The 12,338-nt window shown below is 47.2% G+C and overlaps 2 protein-coding genes across 12 annotated transcripts in view; one reads left to right on the forward strand and one right to left on the reverse strand.

Annotated features, from left to right (window-relative positions):
• Positions 1–5,122, forward strand: part of HNRNPAB (heterogeneous nuclear ribonucleoprotein A/B) — a 15,168-nt gene extending 10,046 nt beyond the window's left edge. For 4 of the 6 annotated variants that reach the window (XM_012722346.1, XM_012722345.1, XM_004679281.2 and 1 more), the window contains exons 3-8: positions 434–602; positions 1,239–1,397; positions 1,584–1,715; positions 3,260–3,377; positions 4,075–4,215; positions 4,493–5,122. In XM_012722346.1, the coding sequence (XP_012577800.1) occupies positions 434–602; positions 1,239–1,397; positions 1,584–1,715; positions 3,260–3,377; positions 4,075–4,215; positions 4,493–4,563 (790 nt within the window). In that variant the 3' untranslated portion in view covers positions 4,564–5,122. The remainder of the gene's footprint in view (positions 1–433; positions 603–1,238; positions 1,398–1,583; positions 1,716–3,259; positions 3,378–4,074; positions 4,216–4,492) is intronic. The other 2 variants (XM_004679282.2, XM_012722347.1) reach the window with 2 other exon arrangements.
• Positions 2,418–12,338, reverse strand: part of PHYKPL (5-phosphohydroxy-L-lysine phospho-lyase) — a 25,199-nt gene continuing 15,278 nt past the window's right edge. For 3 of the 6 annotated variants that reach the window (XM_012722343.1, XM_012722339.1, XM_012722338.1), the window contains 3 exons: positions 8,210–8,364; positions 7,726–7,815; positions 5,684–6,459 (listed from right to left, as the gene is read on the reverse strand). In XM_012722343.1, coding sequence (XP_012577797.1) covers positions 6,075–6,459; positions 7,726–7,815; positions 8,210–8,364 — 630 coding nt within the window. In that variant the 3' untranslated portion in view covers positions 5,684–6,074. The other 3 variants (XM_012722341.1, XM_012722340.1, XM_012722342.1) reach the window with 3 other exon arrangements.

Below are 12,338 nucleotides of genomic sequence, written 5' to 3' on the forward strand. Positions count from 1 at the left end.
CGCGCCCCGCCGCGCCCGCCCTCCGCCTCTTGCCGAGGGCGGAGTCACGGGCTGAACGTGGTGTCGGCCCCCGGAAACCTCGAGTTCCCTTAAGAACGAGTTGGCGGAGGTGGTGAAGACTGGCAGGGGGATCGTAGCCCTCTGATACGTGGTTTGCTAGACAAACTGCCGCTAGTGCTATGCGCTCAGGACCTGTACCACTTGCGAAGTTGTTTTTCCCTCCAAGTCGGGGGCTGCAGGGTCTCATGAAACTGTGTAAGGGCCACGGTTGAATTTGGGAGGGTTGTGGAGCGCTAACATCTTCCAAAGGTGGAATGCTTTGGACTTTTGCTCTGGTGGCTTTATTGCTGTTGAAAGTCGCCCAGTGCCAGCCTTTTCCAGTCACAGCTCGCTTATTAGACTTGTTGCCATGTGTCTGTCTCTGCCATTTCAGAAAAATGTTCGTTGGTGGCCTGAGCTGGGATACCAGCAAAAAGGATCTAAAGGATTATTTTACCAAATTTGGAGAGGTCGTTGACTGTACAATAAAAATGGATCCCAACACTGGCCGGTCAAGAGGGTTTGGGTTTATCCTTTTCAAAGATGCAGCCAGTGTGGAGAAGGTAAGCCAGACTAGCTCCTTACTAGTGGTCTCTCTAAGAAGTCACATTCTCAGATTAATTTGTTCTGCATGTGGTTGAGTGCTTTGGGAAAAACGAATTTTCCAGTTTTTGAAGGGATTAGGAATACAGATTAATTGGAGTGAGGATAGCCTGGTGATAGTTCACACATATTACCTCTTTGTATCTATTTTGGATACTGTTATAGCAAATGTTTTATTGTGAGGAATAGTCCAAATCGACATTTCAGTCTTGTTCTGCATAAAAGAAAACAAGCTTAATTTGTTTTAGGGGACGTTTAGGTAGAAGAGATCACACAGCTAGTAAAGGGCAAAGTGAGGATTCCAATCCCAGCAGCCCAGTGCCTTCCTATTCTCTTAATCACTGCTGCTTTACTTAACCTGGGGCTGCCTGCCCAGGAAGAGAGCCCATAGATGGGCCCAACGAATGGGGTTGGGGTGGTTATTGGCATCTATTAAATACCAGCTGTATCTAAAACCTGAAAAAAACTGGTGTGGTAGTTTAGTTGAAGAAGGGTTTTTTTTGTGTGTACCTGTGTTAGTTTGTGGTTCCAAAAGAAGGGCTTTACTCCAGGGTTGTCCAGCTGAATTAGAACCTGGCTTTTTTCTGTTGGTGTAGGTACTGGACCAGAAGGAGCACAGGTTGGATGGCCGAGTCATTGACCCTAAAAAGGCCATGGCTATGAAGAAGGACCCGGTAAAGAAAATTTTTGTGGGGGGTCTGAATCCTGAAGCCACTGAGGAGAAGATTAGAGAGTATTTTGGCGAGTTTGGGGAGGTGAGTGACCTTTCAGCTATCCTGAGGTTGACACCTTCTGGTCCTTGGCAGGCCTGGCAGGTTGGAGCCTTCAGTAAGGTTTCATTTTTACCCTCTCAGATTGTTCTGGGTTTTTTCCCTCTGTGGGTTCCTTATAAGCCCTGGGTTGGGGTGGGCGCTCGTCCTGAGCTTTTCCTGTGTTTACAGATTGAGGCCATTGAGCTTCCAATGGATCCTAAGTCAAATAAGAGACGGGGCTTTGTCTTCATCACCTTTAAAGAAGAGGAACCTGTGAAAAAAGTTCTGGAGAAAAAGTTCCATACCATTAGTGGAAGCAAGGTAATGACCTTGGCTGTGGTGCCTGGCCTGCTGTTGGAGAGCTGGCCCTTAAGGTGGTGTGGGTTTGGGGTGGTGAGGCTGCCTGCAGGAGCTTTCCAGCAATAGAGATTGTTCTGATTAGGGGAAATGGCCCTCTTTTCAGGGACTCTTTGCTTGGTGTTAGGAGTGACAATAAATACAGATGTGAGACAGGAGAGGAAGAGTAGCTTTTGATTTAGAGCATGTTTAGTAGGCTGAGTTCTCATTTGAAGCTGGAGAGGCCACAGTGTATAAGGCCTGTAGTTAAGATCTCAGGGGATTCTAGAACTTCTGTCATTCATTGATTTCTGTATTTAAGTCTTCCCTTATGTGGAACATTGTTGAATCTTTCCTTAAACAACTTCATACACATTTGTAACCCTCACCCAGGCAGAGATCCTAATAAAGAGCTCCCAGTGCCCTGGGAAGCTTAAATCCAACCAAGGCTGGTTTTTCATACAGCAAGGGGTGGTAGCTCCTTTCAGAACTGCTCTGGAGAGAAGGTAGTTCTTAAAAGATCTCCAGGTGGCCAGGAGGCAGTTGGGAGTTGAGGGTGGGGTCACTGCAGGGTGTGGCAGCCCCTGCCTGAGCAGGAGTGGCTGGCAGATAAAGTGTATAAAGGTAGGGTGAGGCTTCTGGAAGCCTCAGTCCTGTTGAGAATTAAGATCTGGATGCAGTGTTGGATCCTAAAATTTTGGGGGGTGAGATGAGTTGGTGACCTATTACTGCTTAGTTGTATACTTTCTATGCCATGATATGAAAGGGGCATAACTACATGGGGTAGTTTTAATCTGCTGGTAGTACATCTTACAGTTTGTCTGTTTAGTTATAGTTAGCATTTTAATTTAACAAGACAGAAAATTGTATCACTTTGCTAATTTGCAAGTAAGCCAGCATGTTTTACTATTGGTCTTAATGGGGGTGGGGGGGATGTGTTGAGGACTTGGCTTTGAAAATACATTTCTGGTTTATAGAAGCAGGGACTCAGAAAAGGTTGCTTAGATTTTTGAGCAAAAAATACTCTGGATGTTGAGGAGATAGAGCTGGCCCATTCCAACACTAGGTCAGTGTTGGAAGAAGAGTGTGGGTAGTGGCATGGCCTCAGGCAAGCCCTGCTCTGAGTCTTGGGCTATCTTGTCTTGATGGAGGTCTGGATCAGCAGGGGTGATTTACTGAGTGGTGGGATCTTTCATTTCTTCTGTAAAAGAAAAAAAAAAGCATCCTTATCCCCTAGACCTTTCATCCAGAAAACCATCTGATTCCCTTGTTCAGTGAGACGAAGGTGGTATCAGATTTGCCACCTGGTACAGTCTAGTATACTAGACGGGCATTGATCCAGCCATCCGTTTCCCAATTGACATGCTACTTACTCCACAGCAGCTAGGTTTCAGTTTTGCTAAGAATTGCTAGCCTGATGTGAGTTTTCATCCCAGCACATTTTGGTTTTGAGGAGACAGACCAGATCTGCCATCTAAACGTTAATGAGTGTGCGTGGTCCCTGACCCAACTGTCCTCTCGACTTCCAGTGTGAAATCAAGGTGGCCCAGCCCAAAGAGGTTTATCAGCAGCAGCAGTATGGCTCTGGGGGTCGTGGGAACCGCAACCGAGGGAACCGTGGAAGTGGTGGTGGCGGTGGAAGTGGAGGTGAGTGGAACCCAAATGAAGATGGGTCCTGTTGCCCTGCCTGCATGGAGCTTCTGTGCCTGTCTTGGGGGCTTTTCTGGCCCCTGATGCTTGAATGTAGCAGGTGGGCAGGAGCCAGAATGGTTCTCCTGGGCTGTGGTGCTGCTGCTGCTGCTGCTGCTGCTGCTGCTTGGAATGGAAGAGCAAGTCTGTGATGGGGCTTGGGGCCCTGGGGCGGAGGGGTCCTTTGTGTGCTATATAATAAGCTCAAGATTGGGAGTTGAAACAGGTTGTGCTTGGCTCTGGTAGTCCAGAGTCTTGGTACACCCGTGGGTGGGGTGGGCAGAAGGTAGGACAGGGCTGTGCCAGGCGCTTTACCTCCTTTGGTCCCAGGCCCCTCTGACTCCAAAGCCTGAACTCCATCCTTTTCAAGGCCAAGCTGCCAGGGAAGGGGGTGGTGGTGATCAGGGTGAATCCAGTGAATAAGCTGCTGCCTCATCGGTCTGGAGCAAAGTTAGTATTCTGTCTGACCTCTGATCCCTTGCTTGGGTCTCAGGTACAGAACTGGACCCAGGCCGTCTACACTAGGATAGCAATTCCTTGAGTTCTGCCTCAGTTGCCATAGTAACCCCGCCACCCAAAGGGCAGGATTTCCTCCATCCTAGCTCCTGCAAATGCTAAATGGTCCATGGGCCCCTGTGCCCTGCTCCCCCCACAGGTCAGAGTCAGAGTTGGAATCAGGGCTACGGCAACTACTGGAACCAGGGCTACGGCTACCAGCAGGGCTACGGGCCCGGCTATGGCGGCTACGACTACTCGCCCTATGGCTATTACGGCTACGGCCCCGGCTACGACTACAGTAAGTAGGAGAGAGGGAGGCCCCATCCGCCCATCCACCTGGGAGGCAGGACAGACAGCGCAGGAGCCATTGGCAGCAGGGGCTTTGGAGTCGGAAAGGCTGGGCTTTGTGGCCTGGCATGGTCACTGGAGCTATGGAATTTTTGAGCTTGTGAGCTTGCGGGAATCAGAAGGTGGGGAAAGTATCCTGGCTCCAAAGAGGATGCATGTCAAGCGCCTGGCACAGGGGTAAATGCTCAGTAAGTTGTAGCTATTATCATTATTGTTCTTGTCCCTAGGTCAGGGTAGTACAAATTACGGGAAGAGCCAGCGACGTGGTGGCCACCAGAATAACTACAAGCCATACTGAGGCTTCTTCAGGAGTGCCCAGCTGACCGCACACGCTTTGTTTGGATATCAAGTGAACACAAACAATTATGTACCAAATTTAACTTGGCAAACTTTCTATGGCCTGTCCCATGTGCATCTTATTTAAAATTTTCCCCCTGGAAATCACTCTCCTGTTTACTATTTCCAGAGCTCTAGTTGTTTTAGGCAGCGTGTGGGTCTCAGGCCAGAGCGGCAGTATGGGCTGATTTTAATACCAGGTTACCCAGAACCAGATTGGAGGGTCTGCTTTTCCGCTGCCGCTCTGCAGCCTGGACCTGTGGACCCTGGTTGTAAAGAGTAAAACTGTATCTTAGGAAACCAGTGTCACCTTTTTTTCACCATTTAATTTTATATTATTTGTGTCATACATTTCCTGTAATGGAAGTGTTAATTTTACTGTACTTTTTGGTACCTTTTGGGAATCTAATGTATTGTAAGGTATTTTACACGTGTCCTGATTTTGCCACAACCTGGATATTGAAGCTATCCAAGCTTTTGAAATAAAAATTTAAAAACCCCCAAACCTGGGTGAGTGTGGGGTATGCTGTGAATAGGGGGTGTTAGGTGCTCCAGGGCGTGCTGGGGCCTCCTCCCACATCAAGCTTATTCACCTGCTTGGCCTGGTCTGGGCTGAACTGAGGCTACTGATCTTTTTGGAAAGCCTAGTACCTTCCATGACCGAGGTGACTACCCTACCCAGGACTTCCAATTTTTTTTAGATAAAATGCTGGAGCATTCAGGCAGTTATGTGGGAAGTGAACTGAGGCTTACTGTCCCCAGGGCAGGGTGAATATTGGGTGTCTGGGAAAATTTAATTGGGAAATGAGATTGGGCCATACAGAGGAGCCAATCAGACTTGGTGTGGCCGTGCTCTTCTTCCAGGGTCCATTTGCAAGTATTTCTGATGAAGTAGACACACAACCCAAGGTAGCCAGAGCCAGTATTGAGCAAACTGGCTGAGGAGTAAAGGGAGCCACTGTTAATGGCTAGCCTCTCAGAGCAAGAGGCAAGGGCCCCACTCACCTAAAGGGCCAGGGCTGCCTCCTGGCTCTAGTCTTAGTGTCTCACAACTTTTCACCTTTTCTTCCATGTCTGAAAAAGATAATTTATATTTCAACCATAATTACATTTCAACCGTTCACCTCTGCCAAGGATCTCAAGTCCTTTCCTCCCCTAAGCTCACTGAATATTCATCCCTTTACCCAAGCAGGTCTTGTGACAACTCAAATTGTACTTAGAAACTTAGAAGCCCCCTCTTACCTCCAGTGGGCTGGGATGATGGTGAAGAGAGTGTGTGTGTGTGTGTACACGTGCGCGCGTGCGTGTGTGTATAGAGGGTGCTTCTGTGAGTTCTACCGTGAAAGGGGTTTGGCCTATTTTGGGTCTCCATTGAGCAGCATGCTCATGCAAAGTGGCCTTGGTGCACAGGCAAGTTGAATTGGGTTGACCTACCTTCCTAGAGGAAGGATTGGGAATATGACGAGCACTCATTTAGCATGTTAACAGTCTGGCTGCAAAACTCCTAGTAGCTAAAGATAGCACAGCATGAGAATCCAGCCAGCATCTCAAGGTAGCTTTAAGAATACACTGGGATCTGCACACTCCCATTGCAGTTGGGACTTGGCTTTTCCAGGCACAGGCAAGAATTAGAAAAAGGGCCCAGGCAGGAGGACCTTGGATTTGTTGCTCCCTGTGCTGTCCAGCACATACTTGGGGTGGGCTCCAGAGACAGGTAAACCACTCACCTGTCAGGACGTTATCCAGCTTTGCCACAACTTGTCGTGCATTGTCCAAGCTGAAGCACATTGGGGGCTTAAACTTGAGCACATTCCTCCCGGGGCCGTCAGTGCTCAACAAAATAAAGTTCTCCTTCAGCCTGTAAGTACCATGAAGGACCCTTCACCATGACGTCATGGGTTCGAATTTCGGCCACACTGCCCTTAAAGACTTCATAGTCCAGTTTGGACCAGAATACACCACATACACCCATTTTCATGCCCATCTTGAGGCCCCAGCCTGAGGTACCTGGTGTTAAGCCCCTGAGGAGGGGCCTTGCTGCATCTGTCCCTGGAGCCACAAGGGGCTGCCAGTGCAGATGGTCAGGGTTTCTGCTTCTACCACTTAATTCTGCTTTGTGGGACACTGGTTTGCTCTGGTTGGAAGATGCCTACCATCTTAACATGCAGAGCAGTAACTTTCCTGCCAACCTGTACCCTGCCACCCCTCCAGCCTCCAAGGTCATCTTGTCAGGATTAACTGGTGTGAATTTCAGCTTGTTTTGGGGAACGCTATCCTCACAGTTCTTGATCATTGGCAGTGTGAAGTTCTTTTAGCCCCTGAGAGGGGCTGATTAGATTACACTGACCATACATACCTCCTTGTCAGGAAAGGGGCGGTGGTGCTTTCCTTGTGTTCCCTTTCTCCCTGGCTGTGACCACTGCTAGAACAAAGTCTGGACTTCACATCCAGCCCTGCCATTATCTAGCAGTGACTAGGTGGAACATCCCCAAACAAGGTTCATTGAGGGGTTATGAGGCTGGTGGTAGTGGTGGAGGGGGTGTTGCGGTGAGGGGGACTCTAACTCCTTAGTGGCTCACTGAGCCCCTGCCCCTGATTTGCAAGCTCTTGGGGGAGAGGGTGAGTTGGTGGCTGTGCCAGACAGGGCCACTTATGGGTTACTCTGAATCAGCATGTTGGCTTTTATACCAATTCAAGACAGCCCACTTTATAATCTGAGCAAGAATATACACGTTAGAAGTATGGGGAGGGGAAATACAGGAGTTAGGAAAGAAGACAAAAAGAAGGGGAAGGCCTCAAGGTATGGGTCCTGCAAAGTGAAAAGAAACTGGATGGGGGCTGGGGTTTCTGGGTCCTGACCACCCCTAAAAGTCATTGTTCTGGGGATACATGTAGGCCCCAGTGTGGCTCCTGAGAAGTGCTCTCAGACAGCCTGGGTCTGATTGGTGCTCCTCGAAGCCAAGAGCTTTGGCATCCAGGCCTGGTGGGTCATTTTCTCCATGTGCAGAGAGAGGCTCTTCCCACTCCCCCCACCTGTCTGCTCTGATGACCACTTCCTTTGGGTGCAATCCCTGGTGAGAGTGACAGGAGAGGTACTGTAAAGATGTTTGAAAAAACAAAATACCTGGATACCAAGTAGGCAGCCTCTTCAGTTGCTGGTGTCCTCATAGCCTTGTCTTTAATCAGATCCACACCAATGAAGAGCCCAACGCCCCTGGAGCAGAAGGTGGCATCTCAGGCCAGGCCTGAGGGCCATGGTCCTTGGTCTCAGCCAAGCACCTGTTGAAACGTCCACTGGGAATTGTTACCTCTGCCTCTAGGGGAGGCTGAGAGCAGTTGGGACCCTTCGAGGGTGGGAAAGTTTAAGGAAGTAACTGATGAGGAGGGGTACTTGTGTTCCCAGAGGAAGTGGAGCAGGGGTGGGGGGTGTAAGTGCAGTTTGAAGAGTGGTTTTTGCCCTCTTTAGAAGAACAATCTTGGTGCTATCACTTCAGTGTTTCAGTTCCTCTGTGGAGAGAAAAACTGCCAACAAGGAGGTGAAGGAAGACACCACAGCAGATTCCGGCAGGTACTGGGTTGGCAGTGGTGACTGCTGCTCTGAACCTTACCTTATGTCCCCGATGATGGGATGCTTGGCTTTCTGCTGCCCAAGGAGCTCCATCAGGAAGCTGCCCACATTGGCAGCGTGAGCCTGCAGCTGCTCCTTCTCCAGGACATCCAAGACAGCCAGGCCCACAGCACAGGACACCGGGTTGCCCCCAAACTAAGCCAGGGGACAAAGGGCATGTCAGGTGCCCAGCAGAGGATCCCCAGGGTGGGTGTAGGCAGCAAATGCCCTACACATTCCAATGACAGTGGTAAAAGCATCAACCTATAGCCTTCTAGGCTCAGTGCTCAGCTGTAAATGGAGTTCTCATGAGGTCCCATGGGCTGTCCTGCTTTTACAGGTGCTTATGTGACTAGTCCAGATTAGGAATTCCAGGGGCCACAAGGAGATGCAGAGCTGGAGGGGAGAGGATGTGCCCATCTAAACCCTCCCAAGAGGGTTTAGGGCTGGGCACAGACATAGCATTAGATGTTTCTACCACCACCTCAAGGAGGGTCAAGCAAAGCACCTCCAGGAAAAGTCACTGATTCACACAGTTCATGGCTCTCAACCTCTGAGCCTGTGGCATGTTTTAGGGCACAGACCACAGGCTGGCTGCTGTGCGTCCCATGTAGCCTTGTGGATTTATTTTGCTTAGCTTGTGTGGCATGTTAAGAGATTTTTTTTTTTTTTTAATGTTTTAAAATGGCAGGCTTGTTAGGAAAAGGGGAAAGGAAAGACTACTGCCTAGTCACAGGTGGGCAGGGAGGAGAGCTACCCATCACAGGTTTTGGATTAGGTGCTAACATTTTAAAATAAAAAACTTCATACCAGAACATTTCTTACAAACCCAGCCTATCTGGCCACACGGGCATGGACTGCACAGGAGACACTGAGTGCTCTGACTCACTCGCCCTCACCTGGCCCTGCTCGTAGACCTTTTTTTAAAGACTTTTAAAAAAAAAATCAATTTTACTGAGGTATAACTAACACAATCAGCTGCACATTTAAAAAGTGTCACTTAGTTTGACAAATGGAACCTCCACCACAATTTAGATACAAAATATTTCTGTCACTCCCCAGAGTTACCTGTGCCCACTCTACTACTCGTCCAGGCAGCCATGGACCTGCTTTCTGTCACTATAATTTTGCTTCTTCCAGAATGTCATATAAATGGAATCAGAATATGGGCCTTTTTGTGCCTGGCTTCTGCTCAGTATGTTTTAAAAATTTTATCAATATTGTGTATTTCAGTAGTTATATTACTGCATAGTATTCCATTGTATGGGCATGCCACAAAATCATCCAATCTCCTGTTGATGGAACCTTGGGTTACTTTGATTTTTGGCTATGATGAATAAAACACTTATGAACATTTATTGACAAGTCTTTTTGTAACTATACACTCAGATTCTCCTTTGGTGTGGAATTACTAGGTTATATGATAAATGTATGGTTAACTTTGCGAAACTGCTTTCCAAAGGGGTAGTGACATTACATTCCCACCATTAGATTAAAAAATTCCAATTGAGGGCCCTCCCTGGTAATGCAGCAGGTTAAAGCACAGCACTAAGAAGCTAAAGCCACTTTGGCATGAGTTTGAACCCTGGCCTGGAGATGACCCATGTGGTGCGGCAGAGCTCTCCTGACCAGCCTGCTGCTCCCCTCAGCAGTGTACTAAATCAATCAGCCTGTTCTGCTCCTCACTCTGTCTTTGGTGAATCTACTCACTGCCCCTGCACCTCTGCCTGTACCCCAGTTCTGTATGCATAAATCTTTTAAAAAATTCCAATACTTCCACAGCCTCAAAAACACTCGGAATTGTGTTTTACTAATCGCAGTCTAAAGGGTGAGTAGTGGCATCCTGTAGACTATCTTGAAAATTTTATACTGCAGATCATGCAACACTTCCTGGGTGTTTCTACTATAAGACAGCTTTCTGATATGCCCAAAACAAATTATGTGTGTGATAGATACAGGCTGGATTGAGGCTACTTGTTCACTACCAGTACCTGAACTTAAAATGTGTCTACTTACTAATAGCATCTTTGGTTTAGAATCATGACCTAGTCAAGATGCCAAACAAGCACATAAAAAGGTCTTGCCCTCAAGATGACCCCAGAGAAAAGAAAAAAAAAAAGAGTAAGAAGCAATAGAAAGAAAAGCATTATCATCCTGGGAATCTAGAAAGCCGTGCATATACACAGGGCTATGCTCATGCCCAGTGTTCTGTGCAAGTTTAGGTGCAAGTTTAGGAAAGACCCAAAAAGCTGAGCTCTCCCCATTGTCCACCTTGAGGCTCTGAAGGAGGACCTAGGGGCTAAGATGGAGGTGTAAACCCTTTGAGAGTTGAAGGCATGTCCCAATGTGCATACAGAATTCCTTATTAAAGGCTGAGAGATTTCTCAGTTCCAGACAGTTGAGATTTCTGCCTAATCGGATGATTACTAAACTAACCAGCCACGTGCTAACAGTGGCATGTGACAAGGAGCACAAGACCACAGAACTAGTTCAGAAAAAACTTCAAATAGGCAACAACAGGACCCTCCCTGGTGGTAAAATGGTTTAGGGCACAGCACTGCAAGCTGGACCTCTCCTGTCTTTTGCCCGCTGCTCCCCTCAGCAGTGTACCTCATTTATCTGCCTGCTCTGCTTCCCACTCTCCGGTGGGTCCTCTCACCACCTCAGCACCTCTGGCATGTACCACAGTTTTGTTTGCATAAATAAGTCGTAAAAAAATAAGCAGCAACAGAAATCAACAATAATAAATTATGAGGAGGGCATATGATTTCTAAAGTTGCCACATTATTAACAGGTTTTATTTATTTTTGTGTAGAACAACTTGGGTATAAGCCACAGGTGCAGGGGGTGAGAGGATTCACCAGATACACAGTGGGGAGCACAACGGGTAGATCCATTGAAGTACACTGCTGAGGGGAACAGCGTGTGAGACATGAGAGGTCTGCTGCGACGTGTGGGTCTGCTCCCTGGCTGGGTATTGAACTCAGGCAGTAGTGGTTGTAACAGTGAGACCTAACCCCTAGGCCACCAAGGAGGCTCATTATATTATTTAAATTTCCAGTTTTTAATAAAAAATTATGCAAGGTACAGAGAATAGACCATGTACAGGGGTGGAATGTGGGAAAAGCAATCCCCAAGGAATACCTTCTAAAATCCTTATACAAGATTTAAATCAGATGTTATAGGGCCCTCCCTGGTGGGGCAAGGGATTAAAGCACAGCATTACAAACCTATCCACAGCTGCTTCACAGATTTGATCCCCAGCCAGGGAGCTGACCCACATGGCACAGCAGACCTCTCCTGTTTTGTCCGCTGTTCCTCTCAGCAGTGTACTTTAGTGGATCTGACTGTTCTGCTCCCCACACACTCACTGGCAAATGCCCTCACCCACTGCACGTGTGGCTTACACTTCAGTTCTTCCATGCAAAAATAAGTAAAATCTTAAAAAAAAAAATTAATCTAGAATGTGCAGCTGAAGCAAGATCAACCGATCAATAGAACAAAATATATTTATGATCAATTGATTCTTTCAATTGATTCTTGACAAGTGTGCCAAGACCATTCAATAGGAAAACAGATTTTCAGCAACTGGTATTGGGACAAAAGGGTAGCTATGTGTGAGAGTCCAGTTACCTAGCCCTACTTCATACCTAACACAAAAAGGGTCAAAATGGATCAAAGACCTTAATGTAAGAGCTAAGACTACAATCTTAGAAGAAAACAAAGATGTAAATCTTCATGATGGTTGATCAGGCAATGGTTAGATATGATTCCGAAGCACAAATAACCAAAGAAAAATAAACTGAACTTCATCAACATTAAAAATTTTTGTGCTTCCAAAGATATACAAAGAACTGGTGAAACTCAACAAAAATAACTATCAACAAAAATAACTTTTAATAACTCCATCAAAAAATGGGCAGAAGAACTAAAAAGACACTTCTCCAAAGAGGAAATGCAGATGGCCAACAAGCATGAAAAAATGTTCAACATGATTTGTAATAAGGGAGATGCACACCAGTGAGAATGGCATATCTTAAAACAACTAGCAACAACAAATGGTGAGGATGTGGAGAAAAAGGAACTCTCCTGCACTGCTGGTGGGAATGCAAACTAGTACAACCACTATG

Source organism: Condylura cristata, unplaced genomic scaffold (assembly GCF_000260355.1).
Source record: "Condylura cristata isolate star-nosed mole 26May11 unplaced genomic scaffold, ConCri1.0 scaffold00008, whole genome shotgun sequence".
Taxonomy (NCBI): domain Eukaryota; kingdom Metazoa; phylum Chordata; class Mammalia; order Eulipotyphla; family Talpidae; genus Condylura; species Condylura cristata.